A 24,266-nucleotide genomic window follows, 5' to 3' on the forward strand; every position below is an offset into this window, starting at 1 on the left:
CCTATAGGAAGGAACGTGGATGTGTTTTAAGAGTGGGCTTGTGGGAGAAAGGGGCTCTAGAGGGCAAAGGTCCCATCTTTACATAAGGATTCATTTTATTTATTTTATTTTTTATTTTTGCATTGTGGCTGGTGATGTGCCTACAGATATCAGCGACTGACCTAGAGGAGAGGGCATGGACAGGTCAGCTAAGGTTAAGCTTTTATTTAATGAAAGAAAAAAAAAAGCTCTTTTCCATCTCTCTCAATGAGTGTCCCTTTCTATGTGTGTTGGTCTCTCTGTCTCTCTCTGTTCCTTGTCTCTCTGTGTCTCTGTCTCATCCTCTGCCTCTCTGTCTCTAGCTTTGTCTCTGGGTCTTGTCTTTCTGTCTCTCTCACATATACTCCCTCGCAGGCACTCCAAATTCAGTAGTTCTTGGCTGGCCCGAGAGCCCTCGCCCCTTCCCGCAACCCTGACAGAGCAGAACCTTCCTCTCCCTGTTCGGTTGAGAAATGCCAGGTCCAGAGCTGCTCCCAGGGTGCCAGAGATGCCGCAGAACCGCCTGCCGAGTGTGGAGGCCGAAGCCGGGAACAAGGAGGAATTATCTGTTAATTCTCCACTCCTGCCACCTGCTCCGCTCTGAACGGGCTCCTTTGCCCTCAGTTTAGATGTAAATTCCACCCTCCCACCCGTCATTGTTAAGCAAAATATTGATTTCCCTGTATCACAGGTCTGGGCCCTTGGAATGGTCCTGGGTTTGGGTGGTTTTTTTTCCTTCTTTCTTTTTTTTTTTTCTTCCATTCTCTGCAAAGACAAAACAAGGCGCTTTGTTCTGCGAATTTCCCCGGGAACTCGAAAGGGGGAGGGAGAGCTCACCACGGAGTGACAGAGTTGCTACAAACATGGGCAGAGAGCAATTCTTCTCCATTTGTATTTTACATAAACACAAACCTGCCATCTCGGAAACTGCTAATGAGCCGGTAACACGGGGCTCTGAGCTCCTGTCTCTCACAGGGGCTGAGCTATGGTGAAGAGGAGGTTGACGGGACCTCTGGGATCCTCAGGTAGGTTTTAGAAGCACTGTGGGGCGAATGGGGACTCTACAGTTTCACCTGTTCTTGGAACAGCGACTTAACACCTCCCGCAGGAAGGCAGCCTGGATTGTATAGTGTCTCCAGGATCACGCCCTCTCTTTTCCTCCTACCTGCGTTCCCAGCCCTCTTCTGCTGCAGAGGTCAGGCGGAAGCTGCGAACTCGCAGCAATTGCCCACCCCACCCCTTCTCCAACCCTATTCCTACGCGACGATTGCGTGGACTGGTCCTTCAGCACCGTGGACAGAGTCAGGGAGTGAGTCCGGGCAGGAAACCCCGCCTGGCTGGGTCAGGATTCTCTCAGGCCTCCGTTGGCCCTTTGCCTCCGGGCACTAGGGGCCCACCGGTCTCAAGCCCAAGGGCGGGGCCCGCGCGGCTGGCGCAGATGGTGCACGGTGGAGACCGACAGGAACTGGGGCTCTGGATCTCCTCCCGCCGGGACGTGAGTCACCACCCTAGCCATTCCAATTAGCGTGTTAATTAGGAGGAAAGACCTTCCTCCCCCCTTGGCCACCCGGGTACACACCAGCCCCGCGGCTTTCGGAGGCTCCAGCTAAAGTTTCCTCCGCAGCTCCGGGAAGGCAGAAAGACCTGAGCCCGGAGCTTCGGGTGAGCCCCACACAGGACCAGGCCCACCCGCGGACAAGAGGCAGAGGCAAGGCTTCTGTGACAAGGTCCCGCAGCGCCGCACCGGGTGGCAGTCGTAGCCCCTCAGTGAACCTGCGCCTGGACCTCACGTCCCAGTTCCTGGTGCGGAGTTCTGTCTTAAGTCTAGCCTCCATCCTCCCGTTTAGTTTTGGTCTTTCTGGCCCTGGCTAGACTTAATTGCAACATACATTATCTCCGGGGTGTTGCACGGATGCAGGGAGGTAGGTCTGATGGGAACCGAGAGCCCTCTTGAAATGCCCCCCATCCTTATTCGCCAGAAACTTTCCCCTCCGGTTGCCATGGAGAGAGACGGCCGCTGCCTCCTGTCGCCATAGCAACGTGCGGGTACCGCGGACCGCAGGATTGCGGGGCTCGGAGAGACTTTTTGCAGTTCTCATTGCCCCGCAATCTGGGGGGTCTTCTGCCTCCTAAACTGGGGCTTGGGCAAGTCTGTCTAACTTCTCCCGGCTGGGAATTCGGCCAAGGCCCCCCACCCCAGGGCCGTTCTCGGTTGTAATGGGTTTATCTATTTCGTTGCCACTTGTGTGGCATGTGGCAATTTACCCAGTGTTGTCACAAACACTATCTTTCTATTCCCCAGGCAGTCTGCAAAGCACTTGCAATCATTATACTCCCTGACAGAGAGGGAAACTGAGGCCCAGGGAGGCCCAAGGTCACCCCAGGCAGTGAATGCGGAGCCAGATCGCAAGCTCTTTCCTGGTCCCGGCACCCGGCAGGACGCGGGACCCCGGGCTCAGTCTCCTCGAGCCCGCCGGGGCTCAGACGGGTCTCCGAGTGTGGAGGGGGCGGCAGGGAAGCGCCAGACTCGCCAGCTGCCGCGGGATGCCACGTGAGGGGCGGAGACCCCGTGGGGACGTGGTTAAAAGCCGAGCCGAGCCGCAGGGGGCCGCTGCGGGGAGGGTCTTCGTGCGGCCGCCTCGCCCCGCCCCCGGCCGGCCGCTGCGCTGGTTCCGGCCGCCGCTCCGAGGGTCGGGGGGTCCGGGCATGAGCGAGGGGTGGCGGCCCGGGGGGCCTCGGTGCCAGGAGGCGCTCGCGGTCCTGGCCTCGCTGTGCCGGGCCCGGCCGCCCCCTCTCGGGCTGGACGCGGAGACTTGTCGGAGCTTCGAGCTTCAGCCCCCAGCGCGGAGTCCGAGCGCGGCCCCCGCAGGTAACACGAGACCCGAGGCCCCCCCATTCCTGGGTCGTCACCCCGGCTGTCCCCCCGCGACACGCACACTCCGGCCCCGGGAGCTCCGGATCCTAGAGCGAGAACTCTGGCTCAGGGTTCTGGATCCGCAACCAGCCTCGGCCGGTGCCCTGGCCCATGGCCCGCAGGGCAAGCGGCGCGGCGCTCAGGGGCCCCGGGCGCGGAGCACCGCCCTGCCCGTCCCAGCTGACCCCACGGGGACCCCGGGCGCGGAGCACCGCTCTGCCCGTCCCAGCTGACCCCGCGGGGACCCCGGGCGCGGAGCACCGCCCTGCCCGTCCCAGCGGACCCCACGGGGACCCCGGGCGCGGAGCACCGCCCTGCCCGTCCCAGCTGACCCCACGGGGACCCCGGGCGCGGAGCACCGCCCTGCCCGTCCCAGCGGACCCCACGGGGGCACGGGAGCGGAGCACCGCCCTGCCCGTCCCGGCTGACCCCACGGGGACCCCGCGGAGAGCCGGCTCCCGGGATGCGCGCCCCTCGGGGCCTCGGGCTCCCTCGCGCCTCCCCGCTCGCCCTGCGGGCGACCTGCCGCGGGGGAGTCCGAGCAGCGAGCGAGAGACTGGGGACATCCCCGCGGAGGAAGTAACTCGTCTTTTCGGGGATGTCGAGGTCCCAAGGCCTTCTGTCGGTCTGTCCGTCCGCTTGTCTGTTTTCCCGGGTAGCGCGGCCCGAGCCCCCTGGGCCGCCCGGGTAGAAACTTGGGTCTGCGGCTGGCACGAGGTCTTTGTGTCCCGGCGTCTCCGGCTGCGAGCGGCTCTCCGCGCCTCCGCGGGGGCGGGGGCGGGGGGGAGGGGGTGTCGCCGCCCCCCCCCCCTATAACTCGCTGCCTCGGCCTCCCTCTGACTCACTCGGACTCGGGGCCGGGGCGCGACGGAGTCGGTGCCTCTCGCCGACTTTGCCAAGCGGGCGCCTCCCGCCCGAACGGCGCGGCTCCTGCGCCGGACGCAGCCCCAGGCGGCCGCCGAGCCCGGGCGAGAGCCCGAACCGAGTCGAGCTCGCCGGAGTCGGTGAGTCCGGAGCCCGAGCCCCGCGGGGCCGGGGCCCGGCGCGCAGCGGCGGCGTCTCCCCGGAGTCGCGACAGCTGGGATGGCGTGTCGCGCCCCGGCGGCCGGAGCCGCGGGAGACGGGCAGCGTGGGGGCCTCCTGGCCCCGGGTGTTTATCTGCCACCGGCGCGGTGAGGCCACGCTCGCCCGCTGCAGCCGAGCTCCTTTGTCCGGGTCCCGGCGCCTGGAGGGTCCTGGGCGGGAGGGAGCGCCGGGTCGCGTTCCCTCCGGAGGGGGGCAGCTTGAGGCCTCGGGAGAATGCGGAGTGGGGGTGGGGAGCTCCCGCAGGGACCACGACGCTGGGGGTCCTGTCGTTCCGCAGACTCCAGTCCTTCTTGTCCCCCGACCCTGACCCCAGAGGCGCTGGGCCTACGGGGACGCGGAGGTCGCCGGGCTCCGCACCACCCGCGCGGGAAGGGAGGAAGGGGCTGGGGGAGGCGGGAATTTCGTCTCCACGAGCTTCTCCTGGGACCAGAAAGCCGAGACTGGAGCGGCGGTTCCGGGAGCGGGTACAAGCGGGGTAAGCTCCCCAGAGGCCGCGGATTCCAGGGCCCGTCTTCACTTGAGGTTAAAGGTTAGAGGTATAGGTAGGTCCTGGGTTAGGAGCTAGGCCGCTGGGGGTCGAGGAGAGGGAAGTGGGTAGTGGACCCAGGGGCAGCCTTGTGTGTGAGGGGTCTGTGTCCAGCCTGAGGTGGGTCGCACCTCAGCCCTGGGTGCTGTTGTAGGGGGCGCTGCTCTCTTTCTCTCTGGTCTTGGCAATGTCTAATCAGTGGGTTGTTGATTAAGGGACTCAGGATAGACATAAAGAACTTCAAGAGGGTAGTATAGTGATAGAGTTTGGAGCATCTGATTCTCCCTCTTGAGGAATCTCAGACTAGATTAGACTCATCAAGTATTATTAGACGTTGGTTCTCTGGTGCCTTCATTTCCTGCACCACCCAACTCCCTTTACCCACCAGACACAGTTTTCCCCCAGGTAAGGGAGTCCCTTCCGGCCTGCCTCCCCAGCTCCCTTCCACCCTTCCTTCATGATACACCCCAGTGGGGTCCTTAATGCTGGTCCTGAGCTCTCAAGCTCTAAATGGGATATTTTAAGGTGCGAACACACCTGTCGAGTTCCAGTTGGGCTAGAGGCTACCCCTCCTCTCTGCCCAGGCCAGAAATGCCCGGGGGTGGGGTAATTGGGCAGGGGTATGTGGGTAGCACATCCTGATACCTGGAGGCACCGGTGTTTTGACACTAGAAGGCTGCCCTGTGGTCTGGAATGACAGGCCCCCGGTGCCCAGCCGAGGGGGAGAGGGCTGAGGACTGAGCCAGCAGCCCAGATGAATCAGTGAGCCTTTCCTTCAGTGCTCCAGAAGGGGAGTTTGAATTGCAGCCCTGGGGAACTTGCACTTTTGCTGCTGAGTCACAAGCCTCGGGAAGCCCGGGGGCCAAGCTGGGGTGCTGAAAGGGATGGGGAAGGCAGAGGAAGTCCTTGATCACAGCCCAAGAAAAAAAAGAGGTGGAGAGTTGCTTTGGGATCTTGGGGTCTAATTGAGCACAGGTCTGGAGAGGTGCTGTGGCTTTCAGGACCAGACCCCTAGGTATCCCCCCTCCCGACCTACTCCCTGCATCCCAGAGCCACTGGGTCTAGACTCTCCAGTCAGAATGCTGGCATTTTTTCATTTGCAGTTGCGTGAAAAATGCAAGTGGCTAGTGCATGCCCAGTTAGTGCCCTTTACCATGGTACTCTCCCCTGATTTCCTCCTGCTCTGTGTCTCTAGCTCGTGGGATTTCTGGTAACACCCTGAGATTCAACAGCTGAGACTCTACTGTCATTTACTGGGACACTCCTTTATGCCAGTGTCCGTGCTAGGAACTGCCCAAGAAATCTCAGTCAACCAGACCCCGACTTGGAAATACCACGACACAAACTGTCCTAATTAAAAGTAAGTTCCTTTTTTACTTAAAAACGAAAGGCAAGGGTTTGCTTTCCTCCTTAATACACTCTCCCCACCCCCACAAGGCGACACTGATGGGCAGTTCTTTCTGTGAACTTTTCCCCGTAGGTTAAGTTGCAGAGTGTTGGGTGTGGGTAGAGTGGGTTCTGGATTTGAGGCAGTAAGTAGAGGTTCAGAGGCGTTCTGGAAAATGCAGGAACCTGATGGGAGATCCTGAGCTGCCCTGCCCCTTCCAGGCTGGCAGCGGGAATGGTTACTCTCTGGCTCCACTATGGCCATGTGATGTATGTGATGTTTGCTTACTTCTCTAATGACTCTGGAGATGTTCTGTGATTCAGCCACCCAGCTTTGAAGTTGGCTGCCTGCAGCACAGATAACGGCTTGTGATGGTACATTAAATGCACACACAGTATTTCATCAACACACAAAGGTCCTGTTTCTATAACTGAATAATCAGTCACTCCCTCCCTTCTTGCTGCAGGGAAGGAATTCTGTAGATTTTGCCTGCTTTTGAGGGTCTGCCTGGCATTAGAACCTTGCATAGTGATACTCTGATTCTATGGTGTGTCTTGAGCTTCAGGATTCTAGAGCCAAGGTCCAGCATGTTGAAGTTGTGGAGCCCTTGGATTTACCGTTCTCTACAAGTCCTCTTCTCCTGACTGTGGGAACTTCAAGAGTGGGGAAGGTTGATCCAGAATGCGCCATCCCTCCAAGCTGTGCACAGAAGATGTGTTCTGTTCTAACTGTTCTAATGTGACTCTGTCCTCCCTGTCCACAGACTTGAGGGTATAACATATGGCTGCAGATAATTAGGACTAACATTGGGGCATCTGGAGCAGGCTAGGTTTCTGGAGGGTCCGTGTCGGTATGTCTGGAGTGGGGTAAAAGGAAGACCTGACCGAGCTTGGGGGCACCCCTGCTGGTCTCACTTGGAAAAAGAAGTCTCTCAGGACTGATGGACTGGGCCCCACTGTCTGCCCACCGCAGCCTTGATCTCCACATTCAGAGGGACCACATGCCCTGGCCAATCAGGCAGAAAGGTCCAGTCACCATCTGCCAGAATAGTAATACTAATAATTGCTAAATGAATGCCAACACTCTGCTAGCTCTAACACCCCACATTAGTCTCCATCTTAGCCCTGAATCCCTTAATGAAGGTGGAAGCGGCACCCAGTCATGAAGCGTGGTGCAGCCGTAATTAGCCAAGCATTGTCTCTCCCCATCACTGCTTTTTTCAGGAGCATTAATTTCTTTTCTGTTTGGACTCTGCTAATTATCCCCATCGGTACTTTGGCCTGGATCTCTGAAAGACGGAAGGAAAGCAAACTCTCTCTGCTCCCCACCACCCCCCTTACCCTGGAATTTTAATTACACCAGGTTCTCCTAATAAATTTACAAGCCACAGCAGAGCTCATTATTAATGGATCACATCTGTGAGCCTCAGAACAGAAGAGCCCCCGTCCCCTGACACATGCGTGCATGCGCGCGCGCACACACACAATCATACACACACACACACACACATTTCTCAGGTACATTTCTGCATGAGACTTTCCAGGGGCCATTGGTTATTTGCCTGGTGACTTCTGGGCAACTGACGGCACCTGCACTTTCCAGGGAAGAAGAAGGATGGAGGATGAGATTGGACATAATCCTAGTCTAAGGGTCCTGCTCAGGTTCGCAGGGTCAGGTCCAAGGGTAGAGGATGTGCCCTACCCTCTCCTGGTTATAACAAAGAAATGCCTCCCCAGTTCCTCTGGCCAGCCTTTGCCTCCACACTTCTTCAGTTCAGCCTCCAGTCCCCTCCGAGGCGCGTCTCAAGAGCCTACACTGTGGCATCAAACAGTCCCAGGTTCAAATCCATCTTTTCTGCTTATTGCGATGTTCTCTTGAACAAGTTACTTAGTTAAGATCTATAAACTTAGTAAATTTATCTTTGAGAGGTGAATACTAATTTATTAGGGATGCTTTAAAGATTGAGATAATATAAGGGCATGCAATGCTGACCATGTAGAAGTAAGTAAAAATAATATTATTATTGGGGGTAATAGAGAGTAAAGGGGGCCAAATATATGGTGACAGAAGGTAGTTTTACTTTGTGTAGTGGGCACATGGTGCAATATACAGATTGTGTATCACAGAAATGTACACTTGAACCCTATATGATTCTACTAACCAATGTCATCCCAATAAATTTAACAAAAATATTTTGTCATAATAACGCCCAGGGTCTTTTCCATTCCCAGGCCAGGCCCTGCTCCTCCTAGGCTCCGGAGCCTCCGTGTCCTGCTTCCCGTCTCTGAGTCTTGCTTTGTCTGCCTCTGTCGGTGTTTGAACGAGAGCCCCTCGACCCAGCAGCTCCTGCTCGGCAGGACCAGCACTGACTCTTCTGAGGCTCCCCCAGCAAACCCGGGCCTTGTAGCCGTAGCCGGCCCGCTCCAGGTTCAGGGAGCAGGGAAAGCGGTCCTTTCTTCTCACTTCCTGTCCCCAGTTTATCTTTTCAATTACAATCTGTTAACGAAAATGCCTGTTACTCTTACAAAATGGATTTTCCTGACATGGAAGCCCATTAGAAAAACGGGGACAATAGCGAGCGATAAGAAATGTTGATGAATCCTAACACTATGGGTGGAGAGAAGGGGCGGGGGGCATCAGCTCTGCCTTTGGAGAAAGAAGTGTCAGTTGGGGAGATAAGAAAGCCCTGGGTGGCTAATTAATAACCTAGCATTTTCCGGGGAGAGACAGAAGCCATGAGCCATCACCCTTGCCAGACAGTCTCACTTAAAGGTGACAAGCAGGTCCTGCCCTGGAGGTCTTCACCTCTGGTCTGGTGTCCCCCTCCCCTGCCCCGGAAGGCCCAGCTTTGGGTCCCTCCAGTACACAGTAAATGATTATCCGCCACCAAAAAAGCCAAGCGTGAGGAGCAAGGGCAGTGTACATTTAGGGACCGTTCCCCATGTCCTGGGAACTGCTCAAAGTCCAAGTTTATTTAATACTCATAGTGATTCTCTGCAGTAGGGATAATGAGAATCCTCAATAAAGCAAAGAAGAAACCAGGATTTGGAGAAGTTAAGTAACTTGCTCAAGGTGACACAGTTAGAAACGAGGCTGGACGTGCCTGTGGTCCTGCTGGTGCTGGTGCTCACCTGCAATGTTGGGCTGTGTCTGAGCCCCAGTGAGCCACTCCCCAGCCGGGGCTACAAGCCATGCGCCCCTGCACAGAGCCGGTTTCTGAAGCCTAAATTCATAGCTCTTTGCTCTCCCGGAGGCTGCTGGGTACTGGCCAGTGTGGTTCCACAAGCGAGTGCCCTTGGAATACTTGTCTCCTCTGACACCCGAATGAAAGCGTTTCACTCCTAATACTGAGTAATGGGCTTCTTTCCCCCAGTTTCCGAGAGAACTTTGCAAAAGCATAGCACATTCACAATTGTGGACTTTTCTTCCATGGTTTTCCTTTGGAGCTCATGGCTGTTCACCAGCTGGTTGATGATGGTAACAACAAAACAGCTGGACAAGTAGCAAACAAATGAGGATTGACAGACAGACTTGGAGACGGGAAGCTTTCAGATAGTACGAATTACATCTTGAGCTACAGAGAGACCTAACTATATATGAGATGCATTATTTCTGCTAGTGAGTTTGTTCCTGGTTTGTAATGGTAAAGTTAAAGCTATCTCTATTTATTAGCATTCACGACTTGCAGGTGTTCTGCCAACAAAATGAAATTCAGGACTAGGGGATATCTAAAACTAGGCTGGGCAAAGGTCAGTACTTCTAATAAAAATAGCTAGTAAGGACCCTGGCCGGTTGGCTCAGTGGTAGAGTGTCGGCCTGGCGTGCGGGGGACCTGGGTTCGATTCCCGGCCAGGGCACATAGGAGAAGTGCCCATTTGCTTCTCCACCCCTCCCCCTCTCCTTCCTCTCTGTCTCTCTCTTCCCCTCCCGCAGCCAAGGCTCCATTGGAGCAAAGATGGCCCGGGCGCTGGGGATGGCTCCTTGGCCTCTGCCCCAGGCGCTAGAGTGGCTCTGGTCGCAGCAGAGCGACGCCTCGGAGGGGCAGAGCATCACCCCCTGGTGGGCAGAGCATCGCCCCTGGTGGGCGTGCCGGGTGGATCCCGGTCGGGCGCATGCGGGAGTCTGTCTGACTGTCTCTCCCCATTTTCAGCTTCAGAAAAATAAAAAAAAAAAAAAAAAAAGCTAGTAATTATTATTTTGCTTACTACCTTCCAGGCACTGTCCGCAGCACTTCTGGTACACTTTTGATCTCAATGAAACCTCACAGTGCCCTTAGGAAGTAGACACTATCGTTATACCCATTTTGCAGATGAGAAAACTGAGGCCGACAGGGATTAAGTACTTTGCCCAAGTCACACAGTTTAAAGCCAGTGGGGTTAGACATTGAATGAGTCCAGTCTGACTCTGGGCCATGCTTCTTTCACTCCAGGCTGAACGGGACATAAAGAAGGCAGACAGAGGGCCACTCTCTCTTGTCACGAAGCTAGTGCCTGGTACATATGTGAGATACACTGGATCCGGACTCAGATGGTGGGTGAGCTGACCATCTGCCTCACAGGGCGGTGCTTCAGACAAGACGTGTGTGGGGAAAGGCTTTGAAGGCTACTTGTGCACCTGGGATTTGCTAAAGGGGAACACGTCTTGGTGGGTTGGCCCCAGCAGGCCTGAGGTAGGAAGGCACACATCTTAGCTGATCTGGACCTTTGCACAGTCTTTAGGCTTCTTAGAGCCTACCCTTCCCAGCCTCAAAACGCACCTTTAACTAGGCTACATGCTGGCTGAGTTCAAGGCCATATGGAGTGATTTGAAGGGGGCTAATTCCTGTACAATTATCCCTTGCCCTGGCCTAATTCCACTCTTCGCAGCTTGCATGCCCTCCGAGGGAGTGCCCGCTCGGCACCAGGACCCGATGCCCCTCCCACGTAGCCTGGGAGGTGTCCGGGAAAACGGTTCTGTGAGCAAAGGGAGGAAGGGCCTCTTAGTCTTACATAACCAGTATTGAGCGCTGGTTGCTCTTTCCCAATAATCCATACCCCTGCCTCTCTTAATCACAGCTTCGAGGGAACAACAGCCGGGTCACGTGGAGAAGCATTCAAAATAGCAACCACACCGAGGAAAAATTGATTCCCTCGGCCCACCCCCTTCCCTCACCTCTCTGTTCATTTATGAATTCAGGGTTTTTTTGTGTGTGTCAGGCTGAACATTTAAATGCACTCTATGCTCTCTGGATTCTCCCATTCCCCCCACCCCTTCCTCATTAAAATTCTAATTATTACCAGAAAAAGTAAGATGTATGATCAAAGGAAAGCAAAGCCCTAGAAATACCTTTTGTTTTAAGATGACTCACTGCAGAGAAAGCCTCCAGAACAGCTGTAACGGACTGCGGAGGTCGAGGGTCTAGAGGTGGCCGGAGACTTAGAACTATGTGTCTATCTGAGGTTGCTCTCATGAACCCCAGGGGCCTAAGCCTTTAACAAAGCAGTCTCCAAACCATTTAGAGCATCAGCGCATAATAGCAAAATTTGTTTGAAGGCCTCCAATATATGCTTATTTATTCCCATCATATAGATCACACGTCAGTAGAGGAGGCCCTGCTGAGCTGAGCAGCCTGGGTCCTGCCACTTATGAGCTGTGTGACCCTGAGCAATCGATTTAAGCCTCTGTGCCTCAGTTGCCTCATCTGCAAAATGAAGATAATGCCCATACCTATTTCCCTGGAGAGTATGATGAGTTGACCTAAAAAAGCACTTTGTACCTCAAGGTAATTTTCAATAACTTGGCAAAATCCAATCATAAAACGCCAGTTTCTATGACTATCAACTTGTAGGTATATTAAAATCTTCATGCTTTATTTTTAAGATAAAAAGTAAATGTTAAAACAGTCTGATCATTTCTTTTTCTCTTGTGGCCCTGGGACACCTGCAGACCGCACTGGAGACCTTTAGTCTAGAAGTGAACGTAGAATCAGCTTTCCTGGTCTCTGGCAGTGCAGTCTGGGGGAAGGACTAAATGCAACTCCTTTGGCTGGGGAAAGGCTCCAGTGTGTCTCCGCAGGGCCTGGGGGTCGGTGCAGGTGGCTAAGGACTTGAGGATTCTCTGCTGGCCCTCCCTATTCATGAAGGTGGTAACCGATCAAGGATAGTTCTCATCAGCCAGGGAGTTGGAAGGCAGTGCTGGCTCCCCCCAAAGAGGGCGGCTGATGTTCTTGCCTCCTCATCCCATCCTTCTGGATGGGGGACAGCTTTCCCTGGGGCCTGTGTGCTTTGAGAGTACTCTGGGTCCCCTGGGTGGGACACAGCACCTCTGTGCTCCAAGCAGAGCTTAGCACCTAGCACAAGGGAAATATTCAGGAAATGTTGACTGAGAGATAATTACAGCTCCTTTATGTGCCATTCATTTGTTCATTCATTCACTCATTCCTTCTCATGGGCCAGTTTCTATGTTAGGCCCTGAGTCAGACAAATGTAAAAAACACAGGGTTCCAGTAGCTGACAGCTTCATCAGGGACAAACAGGCTGGGGTGGTGGGAGCAGCTCCCGGCTGGGCGGTGGACATCTGGGGCCTGGTCCAGGCTCTGTGTCTGACCTGTGATCCCAGGCAAGTCCCTTCTCTAGAGCACTCCTCCCGTCTGCACAAGCACAGCCTGGCCTCGGTACTTGTTGGGTCTTTTCACACCTTAATAAGATTCTTAAGGCATTGGGACAGGATCATCCAGGGGCTGCAAACTCACAGGACTGCAGGGGTCGAGCAGGGAACAGGGAGTAGAATTGTTGAGGACACACCCCTCCAAAGAGAGTCACCAGTTCTCACCATGCATGAGGACAAGTCTAGGTACTAAGTCATCTGTCTTTTGCCAGAGTAGTAAAAAAATCTAGTGTGGTGCCTGACCTGAGGTGGCGCAGTGGATAAAGCGTCGACCTAGAACGCTGAGGTCACCAGTTCAAAACCCTGGGCTTGCCTGGTCAAGGCACATATGGGAGTTGATGCTTCCTGCTCCTCCCTCCCCCTTCTCTCTCTCTCTCTCTCTCTCTCTCTCTCTCTCTCCTCTCTAAAAATTAATAAAAAAAAGAAAAAAAAATCTAGTGTGGTGGTGGTATGGTGGAAGAATTCCTCAATTTTCCAATCATCATGCAAGCTATATGCATGACTTCTCTGCTGGCTTGCCCACAGTGACCTCTGTGCACACCTGCCAGGTGTACCGTTGGCTCAGAGCCTTCTGACCTCTCTACTCAGAGTAAGAAGAGGCCTTGGGCTCAAAATGTCTTTCCTAGAGGTGGGATGAGTGGTCTGCTCAATCATTTCTCCCAAAGGAGAGCATCCTCCCTGCTCTCTGGGGACACTGGGGCGGGGGCGGGCTGGGGATGGGATACTGAGTGCCCACCTCTGAAAGAACCATAATATTCAGAAATACCAGTTTTATAGGAAAGTTCTCACGTAGCCACAGGAACGGGAAGAATGGGGTCAGTTGTATTTAGCTTCAGAATAAACTGTGTGGATCGGACTCCAACTTAATACAAGCATTGATAGAGCCCACTACACGTAGGGTTCTGAGTACAGAAGAAGCTTTAGACCTAATCTTGGCCTTCAAAGCGATAATGCACTACTATCTCATTCACTTCCAATCAATTCTGTAACCGTGTATTGAGCTCCTGCTCTGGGCTCGGTGAGGGTAGAGGAAGGGAAGAGGATGAGGTCCTGGCCTCTCGTCCCCAAGGCCGCTCAGCCCGTTGAGGAAGAGAGCTGTGCACAAAAAATGACTCTGCTTTAAGTCTGGCCATCGAAACAGCTCTAATAGAAATTCAGATAACATCCAAATGTGAGTGCTTCCCAAATCTACACATTTGCTTAGGCTGTAACTGAAATTACTTTCCCATTTCTGTGCACAAGCCAACAAGCAGCAGGGCGCTCCCCAAGCTGCTGGTGGGGGAGGGGCGATGCTGTGAAGTCAGACCCGGGTGAAGGTGAGCGGACTGTGGAGCGTCAACCCTGAAGCCGTCTCTCCTCCACCTGGGCAGCTTTCTCATGACCATTCTTCTCTCTTCTTCCGTCTTTGTCCCTTGTGTGTGCTCCCTCTTCCAACACCCTCGGCTGCTTCTCCCCGCCTTTGTCTGTCTCTGCCCCCCCCCCCCCCCCCCCCCCCCCCCCCCCCGCCTGGCTCACGCCGAGGGCAGGCACCTCTGTCAGCCTCCTCGCAGGGGTAGTTATTGTGTGTGGCGTGGCCCTGGTGGCAGTTTCTCTCTTTCTCTTTTGGAAGCTGCGCAGGACGCCCTGGAGGAACAAGGAGGCTTCCAGTCCTTCTTCTGCTGACGTCCCCCCGGGAATCCTCCAGTGCCTCAGCTCCAGAGGCAACATGGCAGACAAGCTGAAGGACCCCAACACCCTGGGCTTCCTGGAGGCGGCCGTGAAGATCAGCCACACATCCCCAGATATCCCGGCTGAGGTGCAGATGTCAGTCAGGGAGCACATCGTGCGTCACACGCGGCTGCAGCGACAGACCACAGAGCCAGCCTCATCCACCAGGTGAGGGGTGCAGCCCTCCCTACCCCAGCCCCCCACTTCCACATTTCCTTATTCAATAAAGAGAGTCCAGCCTGCAAGGGGCAGAGCCCTGAAATAATAACAAGTGAGCTATGACTGGAGAACACTTCAGATGATGTAGTCATGGTGGGCGATCAACTAGGAGGTGGGCACCAGCAAAGACCTCAGGAAAGGGGAGCCTTTGGGGGGGGGCTATGTATGTGGCATGCACCCGGGTGGAGGTGTTAGATGTTTAGAGGGAAGGAAAGACATCAGGCAGAGGGAAGAGACTATGCAAAGGCCCAGAGGCAGAGAAGTTCTTAGGGCATCTAGAGATATGTGACAGAGCCTCGGAGATGGCATCTGAGGTGCACAGGGGAGATGGGGCAAGAGAGTCTTACCTTTTTGAAAAGGAAGATTCCTTTATAACCTTTGGCAGAGTTCCCTGTGTGATAATAGCTGTATATACATAACATCCTTTCACTGAAAAAAACAAAGCCAACAACTGCCACATAGTGACAAAAACCTACTCTAAATCCAGAAACACTTTTAAAAGAAATGATGTATGCAGGCATGAGGCATTGTGCTTATCCAAATCTTAGGGCTCTTGTGGATTCCTGGGTCCCCACAGTGTCTCCCCTCTCCCCACCCCACTCCCAGGGGACCAGGTGGTCCTCAGATTGGAGGCCAGGAATGAAAGTGCTGGGACACATTTACAGATTATTGCCTGACCTCGGGCAAGCTGCTCACCTCTCCTCGGCCTCACTTTTCCCAGCTGTAAAATAGAGCTAATGACTCATGCAGTTGCTGCCAGGCACCCATGAAAGAATCCATATGATAATGAGAGCTAACAACATATCACTTATTATACATCGGCCCTGTTCTAATAAGTACTTTATATGTATGAATTCATTTCATCCCCACAGCAACCCTATGCAATTGCTGCTTTTATTATCCTCATTTTATAGCAAAGAGAAGTTAAATAACTTGCCCAAGGTCACATAGCTAAACAGTGGCAGAGCCCAAATTAACCTATACAGTCTGGCTGCAAAGCGCAGTAATGTTGCCAATGGGGGTGGGGGTGGGGGGAGGGGGGAGGGACAGCCAGGAGAGGAAAGGATGTTTTAATGTGGAAACCAGGATCACATCTACTAGGAAAGAAACCTAGAAAGCAAGCAGGTGGCAGAAAAGCAAGGTAAATGATAATGCTAGCAATGCCTAATATTTATTGAGCTTACTATATACCTGGCCCTATTGCAACTACTTTACATATATTAAGACGGGTAATGAGCACAACAAACTGAGCACAAACTATGTGCAGAGGGAAGGGGGGCCCCCAGTGGGTAGTATGAGCCAGGGCCACGGGGTTGTGTCTGCCTGCATCCCTTGCCCCTGAGCCTCATCACGCCCTCTGCCCCCGCCCGCCCTCCGCCAGGCACACGTCCTTCAAGCGCCACCTGCCCCGGCAGATGCACGTCTCCAGCGTCGACTACGGCAACGAGCTGCCGCTGGCGGCCGAGCAGCCCACCAGCATCGGCCGCATCAAGCCTGAGCTCTATAAGCAGAAGTCGGTGGATGGCGAGGATGCTAAGTCCGAGGCCGCCAAGAGCTGCGGGAAGATCAATTTCAGCCTCCGGTACGACTACGAGACCGAGACCCTGATCGTGCGCATCCTCAAGGCCTTCGACCTCCCCGCCAAGGACTTTTGCGGCAGCTCTGACCCTTACGTCAAGATCTACCTCCTGCCCGACCGCAAGTGCAAGCAGCAGACGCGGGTGCACCGCAAGACCCTGAACCCCACCTTCGACGAGAACTTCCACTTCCCCGTGCCCTACGAGGAGCTGGCCGACCGCAAGCTGCACCTGAGTGTCTTTGACTTCGACCGCTTCTCCCGCCATGACATGATCGGGGAGGTCATCCTGGACAACCTCTTCGAGGCCTCAGACCTGTCCCGGGAAACCTCCATCTGGAAGGACATCCAGTACGCCACGAGTGTGAGTACAGCCCCGCTCTCTGGGCTTCTTTTTTTTTTTCTTTTGTATTTTTCTGAAGCTGGAAACGGGGAGAGACAGTCAGACAGACTCCCGCATGCGCCAGACCGGGATCCACCCGGCACGCCCACCATGGGGCAACACCCCGCCCACCAGGGGGCGATGCTCCGCCCCTCCAGGGCGGGGCGCAGCTCTGCTGCGACCAGAGCCACTCCAGCGCCTGGGGCAAAGGCCAAGGAGCCATCCCCAGCGCCTGGGCCATCCCCGCTCCAATGGAGCCTTGGCTGCGGGAGGGGAAGAGAGAGACAGAGAGGAAGGAGGGGGTGGGGGCAGAGAAGCAAATGGGCGCTTCTCCTATGTGCCCTGGCCGAGAATCGAACCTGGGTGCCCCACAGGCCAGGGCGATGCTCTACCACTAAGCCAACCAGCCAGGGCCTCTCTGGGCTTCTTGAGGGTTCCCAGTTCCTGGGTGAGTGGGACGTGTCCCAGCCCCCTCACCCTTGGAGACAGATGGGCCTTTACCCTTCAGGATGTGAAGGCTGACCTGGAGACTGGCCAGTGGCCCAGTCACTCAGGGGAAGTCCTGCTCTCTGCCCCAGGTTGGAGTGGGGGGCAGCAGAGCCTCCACGTAGGTGAGAAGGGAGGGGAATGCCTACCTACTGCTTCTGATTGCATGTTCATTCTATCTGCCTGCTAGGCCTCAGGTTTCCCAGCTGTAGAATAATGTTATCTGTCTCTTTGATCATGGGGTAAGGACTGGGCCAGGCCCATAGGCTGGATCAGACAGCGGCATCCTGGAAAAGGCAGTCTAGAACAGGCGACACGAAGCAGGGTGAGCAGGTTATGCTACAGCAACAACAATCTTAGGCTCTGATGGCTTAAAGCAATTGTCAGTCCGTGTGCCGCGGCAGGCGCCCTGGTGCACCGCAAGAATCTGTAAAACGTGTAATACCTATTTAGTCAGGGCCACCGAGCCCTTTTCCCATAGATTGTCAAATTAGAAGATGACAACTGCCAACACAATAGCTATGTGGTATGAATGAGTCAAAAGTATACCTTGTTTTATTTTTGGATCGTTAAATTTTTTTTTTTTTTTTGGTGTGCCACAGAATTTTAGTAACTGGTTTATGTATGTCATTGGCTGAAAAAGGTTGAAAATTGTTGGCTTAAAAGCAACCAAACTTCACTTCTCATGCACGTTTCACGTGTTCAGCAGCCTGGCTGGGGCTCTCCTCTACCTCCTCGCCCAGGGACCCAGGCCCATGGAGGCTCCAGCTCGACGTGTGCTCTGTTATATCATGAAAGGGGCTGTGGCCAATTGTGCGCTGTCTCTTAAAACTTCCATGGAGAAGTGACACATGTCACTTCCACTCACATTTTATTAGCGAAAGCAAGACACAGGGCGGCTCCTAATATCAAGGAGGCATAGCCAGGCAATCCTACCATGTGCCCAGGATCCTGGGAGTACTTAGTGACCAGCGCAAGTGACTACCACACAGAAGAGTGCCTTGTCTCGGGCACTGCCTGCCCAGGCCAGTCTGGGAGGGGTGGGAGGCCAGCCCGCAAGGACGCCTGGCTAAGCCCCACGTGGCAGAGAGGGGCTGGGCTGTTCGCACTCAACCGGAATTAACCCAGAAGGTTTCAAGGAGCTGAGACTCGGTTCACTTTTAAGAGAAGTGGCACTTTAAGAGAGCTCTGGCACAGGGAACTGCAGAGGCCATACCAGGGCACTTCGTCTGGTACAGACGGAGTGCTCCAGGGCACTGGGTGGGTGTTAAGGAAGCTGTACACTTGCATCTTGCAGGGTCTCTCTCGAAGCCCACCCAGGTGGCCGAGAGCCCGGCAGGGGTGTCTCCACACAGCACCTACAGCCTTGCCTCTGCTATCTTGACTGCTAACTGCTTGACTGTCTCTAGGTGTTTCTCTGGGCAGAGACTGTTTCCCTGGGGGAAGAGGGACAGCACTCGGTCTGCACAGTGAGGCAGTGCACACGGGTCTGTGTCGAATTTGTAAGAGAAGTTGGGAAAATCAGCCCTACTCTGGTAAGAAAACGGCAGGAATCTTGATATGTTCAAAGAGAAAAAGAACGAGATAGAGAGATAGAGATAGAGATAGAGATAGAGAAAGAAAAAGCTTAGTGGGCTCTGTTTATCCCCCTGGGAGGGTCTCAGGACACCCCCATTTTCATAGCTGGGGCTGACTTTGACCAGTTTTGTGTCCTGGTACCCCCCCCCTTACTTTTCTGAAATGTCACCCCCAAGAACAGCATCACCAGCAGGGCGGGCAGACAGAGCAGGATGCCCCAGCAGCTCTGTTCTGTAAATCACTCTGGAGGGTACGTCTGGCGCAGCTTCCCTGGTGGTCTCCTAAGGCACAGCTTCATGACGGTGGCTGTACAGGTAGAGAAAAGCAGCTCAGTCCTCCCCACACTGTGGCTGAGACCCCGGGGCTCAGAGAGAGGGAGACCCGAGGGCGAAGGGCTGCGGGAAGCAGAGCTCGCCTCAGTCCTCTAAGGCAGTGGTCCCCAATCTTTTCTGAGTCACGGACCAGTTTAATGTCAGAAAATATTTTCACGGACCGGCCTTTAGGGTGGGACGGATAAATGTCTCACGTGACCGAGACAAGCGTCAAGAGCAGGGGTCCCCAAACTACGGCCCTTGGGCCACATGCGGCCCCCTAAGGTCATTTATCCGGCCCCGCCACACTTCCGGAAGGGGCACCTTTTTCATTGGTGGTCAGTGAGAGGAGCATAGTTCCCATTGAAATACTGGTCAGTTTGTTGATTTAAATTAATTGTTCTTTATTTTAAATATTGTATTTGTTCCCGTTTCGGTTTTTTTACTTTAAAATAAGATATGTGCAGTGTGCATAGGGATTTGTTCATAGTTTTTTTATAGTCCGGCCCTCCAACCGTCTGAGGGACAGTGAACTGGCCCCCTGTGTAAAAAGTTTGGGGACCCTTGGTCAAGAGTGAGTCTTAGATGAATGTAATAGAGGGAATCTGGTCATTTTTTTTAAAAATAAAACATCGTTTAGACTTAAATATAAATAAAACGGAAATAATGTAAGTTATTTATTCGTTCTCTGTGGACCGGTACCAAATGGCCCACGGACCGGTACCGGTCTGCGGCCCGGGGGTTGGGGACCACTGTTCTAAGGAGCTCCCCTTCTTACCAGAGCGCTCCCTTTCCTGGGACTGCAGCTCTGGGCATGAGTGGAAGCCCCGGTCCTGAAGGAGGCGTAGTGCCCAAGCTCACCCCTCCCCTAGATGCTAAGGTCCTAGATCCTAGAACTCCGTGGCTGGCCCTGCTCTCGTCTCATTCCCCTTCTGCAGCTGTCTGTGAAACCCTGCAGCCAGCACGGTGGGGTTGGCACTGATCAGCACAGCCGGCTCCTGTCTCTCTGGCCTGCCAATTCCCTCCCTAGAGCTGCATTTTGGCCCCAAGCTCAGAACTCCTGCAGCTCCTCTGCCCCACAGGCTGGTCCCTGAACGCGCCTGACATTCTTGCCTCTCGCCTTTGCTCTCAAGGCTTCCCCTGTCTGGCAGGCCTTTCCCCCTCCTCTCTGCCTGGTGGCCCAAACCAACCCCCCTTGTATAACATTTCTGAAGTCAGCCATGGCTCCTCCAAACTTACTCTGTGTCCCTTGTCCCTCAGTTATATCCCAAATCACATTCTGTCTTGCCAAGTGTTCCCAGTGACTCGGGAATGGCTTGTGTCCCACATTTGGCTTTCCCTTGTACTGTCCCTCAGGGCTGAGTATGTCACTTTATACACATGTAAGAACTGAGCACATTCTTGTTGAAGGACCAATGGCTTAGTTAATTTAATTACACTATGTACAGATGCTCCTGAACTGATCATGGGGTTATTTGTTACAATAAATCCATCGTAAGTTGGAAATATCGTTAAGTCAACATGCACTTAACCTACTAACCATCACATCTTAGCTAAGCCCACCTTATACATGCTTAGGCACAATCACCTAACACACTTAACACACTTTAGGGTGTTGGTGGTTTACCCTGTGATCACATGGCTGACTAGGAGCTCTGGCTCCCTGCCACTTCCCAGTATCACAGGAGAGGACTATCGCTAGCCCAAAGGTCAAAATCCAACATTCAAAGTATGGTTTCTACTGAATGCAAATAGCTTATACACCATCGTAAAGTCAAAAAATCCTAAGTGGAACCATCATAAGTCGAGGGCCATCTGTATTGGTGTACAAGGGAAGGGTTATTAAAGAAGTAGTAAAGTTGGGTTCCATCAACCTGGGAAGGCTTCCTGGAGAAGGCAGCCATTTTGAAAATGGGTAGGGAGAGACTAGCCTGTGCATTCCTTCAGAGGTATGGTTCAGGTAGATGGTTTGTGTCTGAAGTGGCAAAGAGATTAACCAGTAGGACCAGGAAGTCAGGATTGAAGGGGAGGGCCACTGACCCCCAGGCTGGGTTGCAGGAGGGGGGCTGAGGAGGACTCTCTGAGGACACACAAGTCCATGAATGCTGTCCCCTTGTTGCCCCTCATGTTTGTATCAGAGACTCCAATCTGACCCTGGCAGGTGGAGCCAGGCGTACCCTTGTTTTGGCCCCTGACCCAGGGTGGTTTGACATGGCAAAGCCTGGAGTATTTATTTGTTGTTTCCACAACCACTAAACACTGAGTTTCACCGGCTAGTGAAAGGGATTGTGCATCCGAGGAGCCCTGCTCTTTGTTAATTGCAAATCTTAAGCACCAGACAGTTGCCACCCCCCACCTCCAGGTTGTTCTGAAGGGAAGCCTAGGCCACTGTACCCCGTCCAGGCTGCAGGGTGAGGAGCAGGCAGACAGGCGCGCTAGGGCGGGTGGAGGCTGGTACTGTCCCATCCCACCAAGAAGACCACATGTGGGAAGGAATCGCAGGAGTTCATTAAATCAACCCCATCCCTGGGCACGGCTACCCTGATACCCCCATCCTGCCTGGCTTGGCTGAGCTCCCCTGACAGTCTCCTGGGCTTTCCCAGCCGCTTGCCATTTTCTCCCCACCCAGAACTTTGATTGGCTGAAATCACCCTGCTCCTCCCTCCCCTCCTCTTCTGCCCCAAATCTCATTATTTCTACATAAAGCTGTAGATTTATCATTATAATAGAGACGCCGTCACCGGGGTTTGCTAACATCTCTGTAATCTTGTAGTTATTGCTATCGAGGCCTCAGACCTAACTGCATACGCTATTCCTGTCGCGATTCTAGCTCCTTCGCGGTGGCGGGAGGTGAAGGCTCTAATTGGGGCCATAAATATGTGTTGTGCTTGGTGTTGATGGACTCAGCCATCTTCCTGCCTTAATAGGTGACCGCCAGGCCAGAGTGAGTACATGTGTGCCTGCCTGTGTGTGTACACATATGTGTGCATGTGTGTGTTGTTTTGGGGATGATGGAGTGCTCGATATACATCCAAGGAGCCTGGGCTCAGAGTCGGCAGGGCAGAAGGGAGGCCTTACGTGACACTAACTGAGTATCTCCCTAGTGAGTCCCTAGCTGGGAATGAGCAGAATGTGCAGAGAGCCCAGGCTTCCGTGCCAGACAAACCTGGGTGGCATTCCAGCTTCTGCACTTTCTAGCTTTCAGACCTTAGGACATTATCTAAACCGTACCTCAGTTTCCACATCAGCAAAATGGAGATGATAATAATGGTGTACAGCTCATAGCGATGATAAATGTAGTAAGTTAAATAAAATACACAAACAAGATGCCGAGGACAGTATTGTCACAGAGCAGCCGCCTCCTGAGCCCCATTCTCACTGGGCCTTTCCTTCTAGCTCAGCATGTGGGCCACTCACTCCCAGGCCTGACCCTCTACCATGGGCCAGACCACCTGTTCTGGCTGATCACTGGTTATTATTATTTCTATTTTATTTCTTGCCTTAGCTATGCCACGTGTTCCTGTGTGACCTTAGAAAAGTGACTTCCTCTCTCTCACATTTTCTCAGTATGAAATTAGCTGCAAAGTCCTGACATTCTGAGACCCCAGATTTCTCAGTTCTGCTTTCACAGAGCAGAGGTGCCCTGACCCTGGGGTGTGGTCTCCAAAGAAGAGGCCTAACCCCCAAGATAATAGGCCACTGGGAAGAATTGCCAGACATCCCCACTGCCTTTCATGCTAGTAGAGATCAGTCCTCTCTTTAAGCTCCTGGGAAATGTTCTCTGGGAGGTTCCTGCCATGGGGAGGCCGCACCAAGCTGTCTCCCTCCTGGTCCCACGAGGCAGTCTTATGCCAGGCTGAGTTCCCTCCCAACCTGATGCCTTCCAGTCCCCTGTTTCCTGGGGATATGTGGGTTATTACTTGAGCTCCTACTAGGAGTCAAGGGCACGACCAACTTTATCACATTTCAGTCTCCTTATTTTTGTCCCCCATATGTAAATAAAGAAACGAAGGTTCCAGGTTGTGTGACTTACCCAGAGTCACCGAGAAGAAAGTGGTAGAGCCCCGAGATTCATATCCAGGTCTTCAACACAGCCCGTGACCCTCACATGGCTGGAGGGGGCATGATGACATTGCTCCTGAAATTGTGCAGGTGCCAAGAGAGCCGGAAGCTGTTTGGTTTGGCTTTTCCTGTGTGGTCTGGTTAGACTCTCTCAGTCCCCTCAGGTCAGGGGCCACCCTGTGCTGACACTCGGATTCCTCTGCCATTTCTCAGTATTCTTCCCGTGGGCATTGACCTTGACATTCAACCCTCTTTCATTCAGCAAACACAGACTGTCAGCTATGTGCTGCTCGCTTGCTTCACTGAACACTCGTTGGGTATAGACCGTGAGCTGCGTTGTAAAAAAGATGGCCAAGAGTGAACCCTGCACCGCCGAGTGCCCGGGCCAATGGGTCTGCAGAGCATGCTGGTGGCCCCCAACTCCCCACCCCCTTACACACAGGACGCACAGTTGGGGACAGACCTGCTCAGGAAGCTTGCTACGAAATTGTGCCAGCTGCTGTACTACGAGCCATGTGCAGAATTATGGAGGAGGGATGAAGATAAGAAAACGGGGTCAGATGAGATTGGTCTGTGAAAGTTTCTAGAAAAGAAAGGTTTTATGCCCTGGCCGGTTGGCTCAGCGGTAGAGCATCGGCCTGGCGTGTGGGGGACCCGGGTTCGATTCCTGGCCAGGGCACATAGGAGAAGCGCCCATTTGCTTCTCCACCCCCTCCCCTCCTTCCTCTCTGTCTCTCTCTTCCCCTCCCGCAGCCAAGGCTCCATTGGAGCAAAGATGGCCCAGGCGCTGGGGATGGCTCCTTGGCCTCTGCCCCAGGCGCTAGAGTGGCTCTGGTTGTGGCAGAGCGACGCCCCGGAGGGGCAGAGCATCGCCCCCTGGTGGGCAGAGCGTCGCCCCTGGTGGGCGTGCCGGGTGGATCCCGGTCGGGCGCATGCGGGAGTCTGTCTGACTATTTCTCCCTGTTTCCAGCTTCAGAAAAATACAAAAATACAAAAAAAAAAAAAAAAGAAAAGAAAGAAAGGTTTTATGCCTGGCTGTGAAGGCAGTAGAGAGGGCTGAAGGAGGGGACTCAGAGCGAGAGTAGATGTCTGCTTTCTTTGGATTGGGGGAAGGATCTAGAAGGAACTTCCCTTGAAAGAGATAGGGTTTCTTTCCTTTATGTAGTAACTGTGTATTTGTGGTGTAGTTACTCTGTACCAGCTGCCAGGCTGGCGCTGGGAATACCAGGACTTCCCCTCCAGTCCCGCCCCCCAGGCCTCGCAGTCCGACGGGGGAGGCTGCAAAGCAGCTCTGCTCTCTTGGGGACACGCAGGTCCTCATGGCCCCGCCCGTGGAGGAGGCTGGCCTCCTGGAATGACATTGTCTTTA

General features: G+C 54.0%; 1 protein-coding gene across 1 annotated transcript in view; it reads left to right on the forward strand.

Annotated features, from left to right (window-relative positions):
* The first annotated feature begins 2,661 nt into the window (after positions 1-2,661).
* SYT6 (synaptotagmin 6) overlaps positions 2,662-24,266 on the forward strand; it is a 56,888-nt gene continuing 35,283 nt past the window's right edge. The window contains exons 1-3 of the mRNA XM_066352806.1: positions 2,662-2,887; positions 14,103-14,451; positions 15,884-16,442. Coding sequence (XP_066208903.1) covers positions 2,725-2,887; positions 14,103-14,451; positions 15,884-16,442 — 1,071 coding nt within the window. The 5' untranslated portion in view covers positions 2,662-2,724. The remainder of the gene's footprint in view (positions 2,888-14,102; positions 14,452-15,883; positions 16,443-24,266) is intronic.

Source organism: Saccopteryx leptura, chromosome 11, assembly GCF_036850995.1.
Source record: "Saccopteryx leptura isolate mSacLep1 chromosome 11, mSacLep1_pri_phased_curated, whole genome shotgun sequence".
Taxonomy (NCBI): Eukaryota; Metazoa; Chordata; class Mammalia; order Chiroptera; family Emballonuridae; genus Saccopteryx; species Saccopteryx leptura.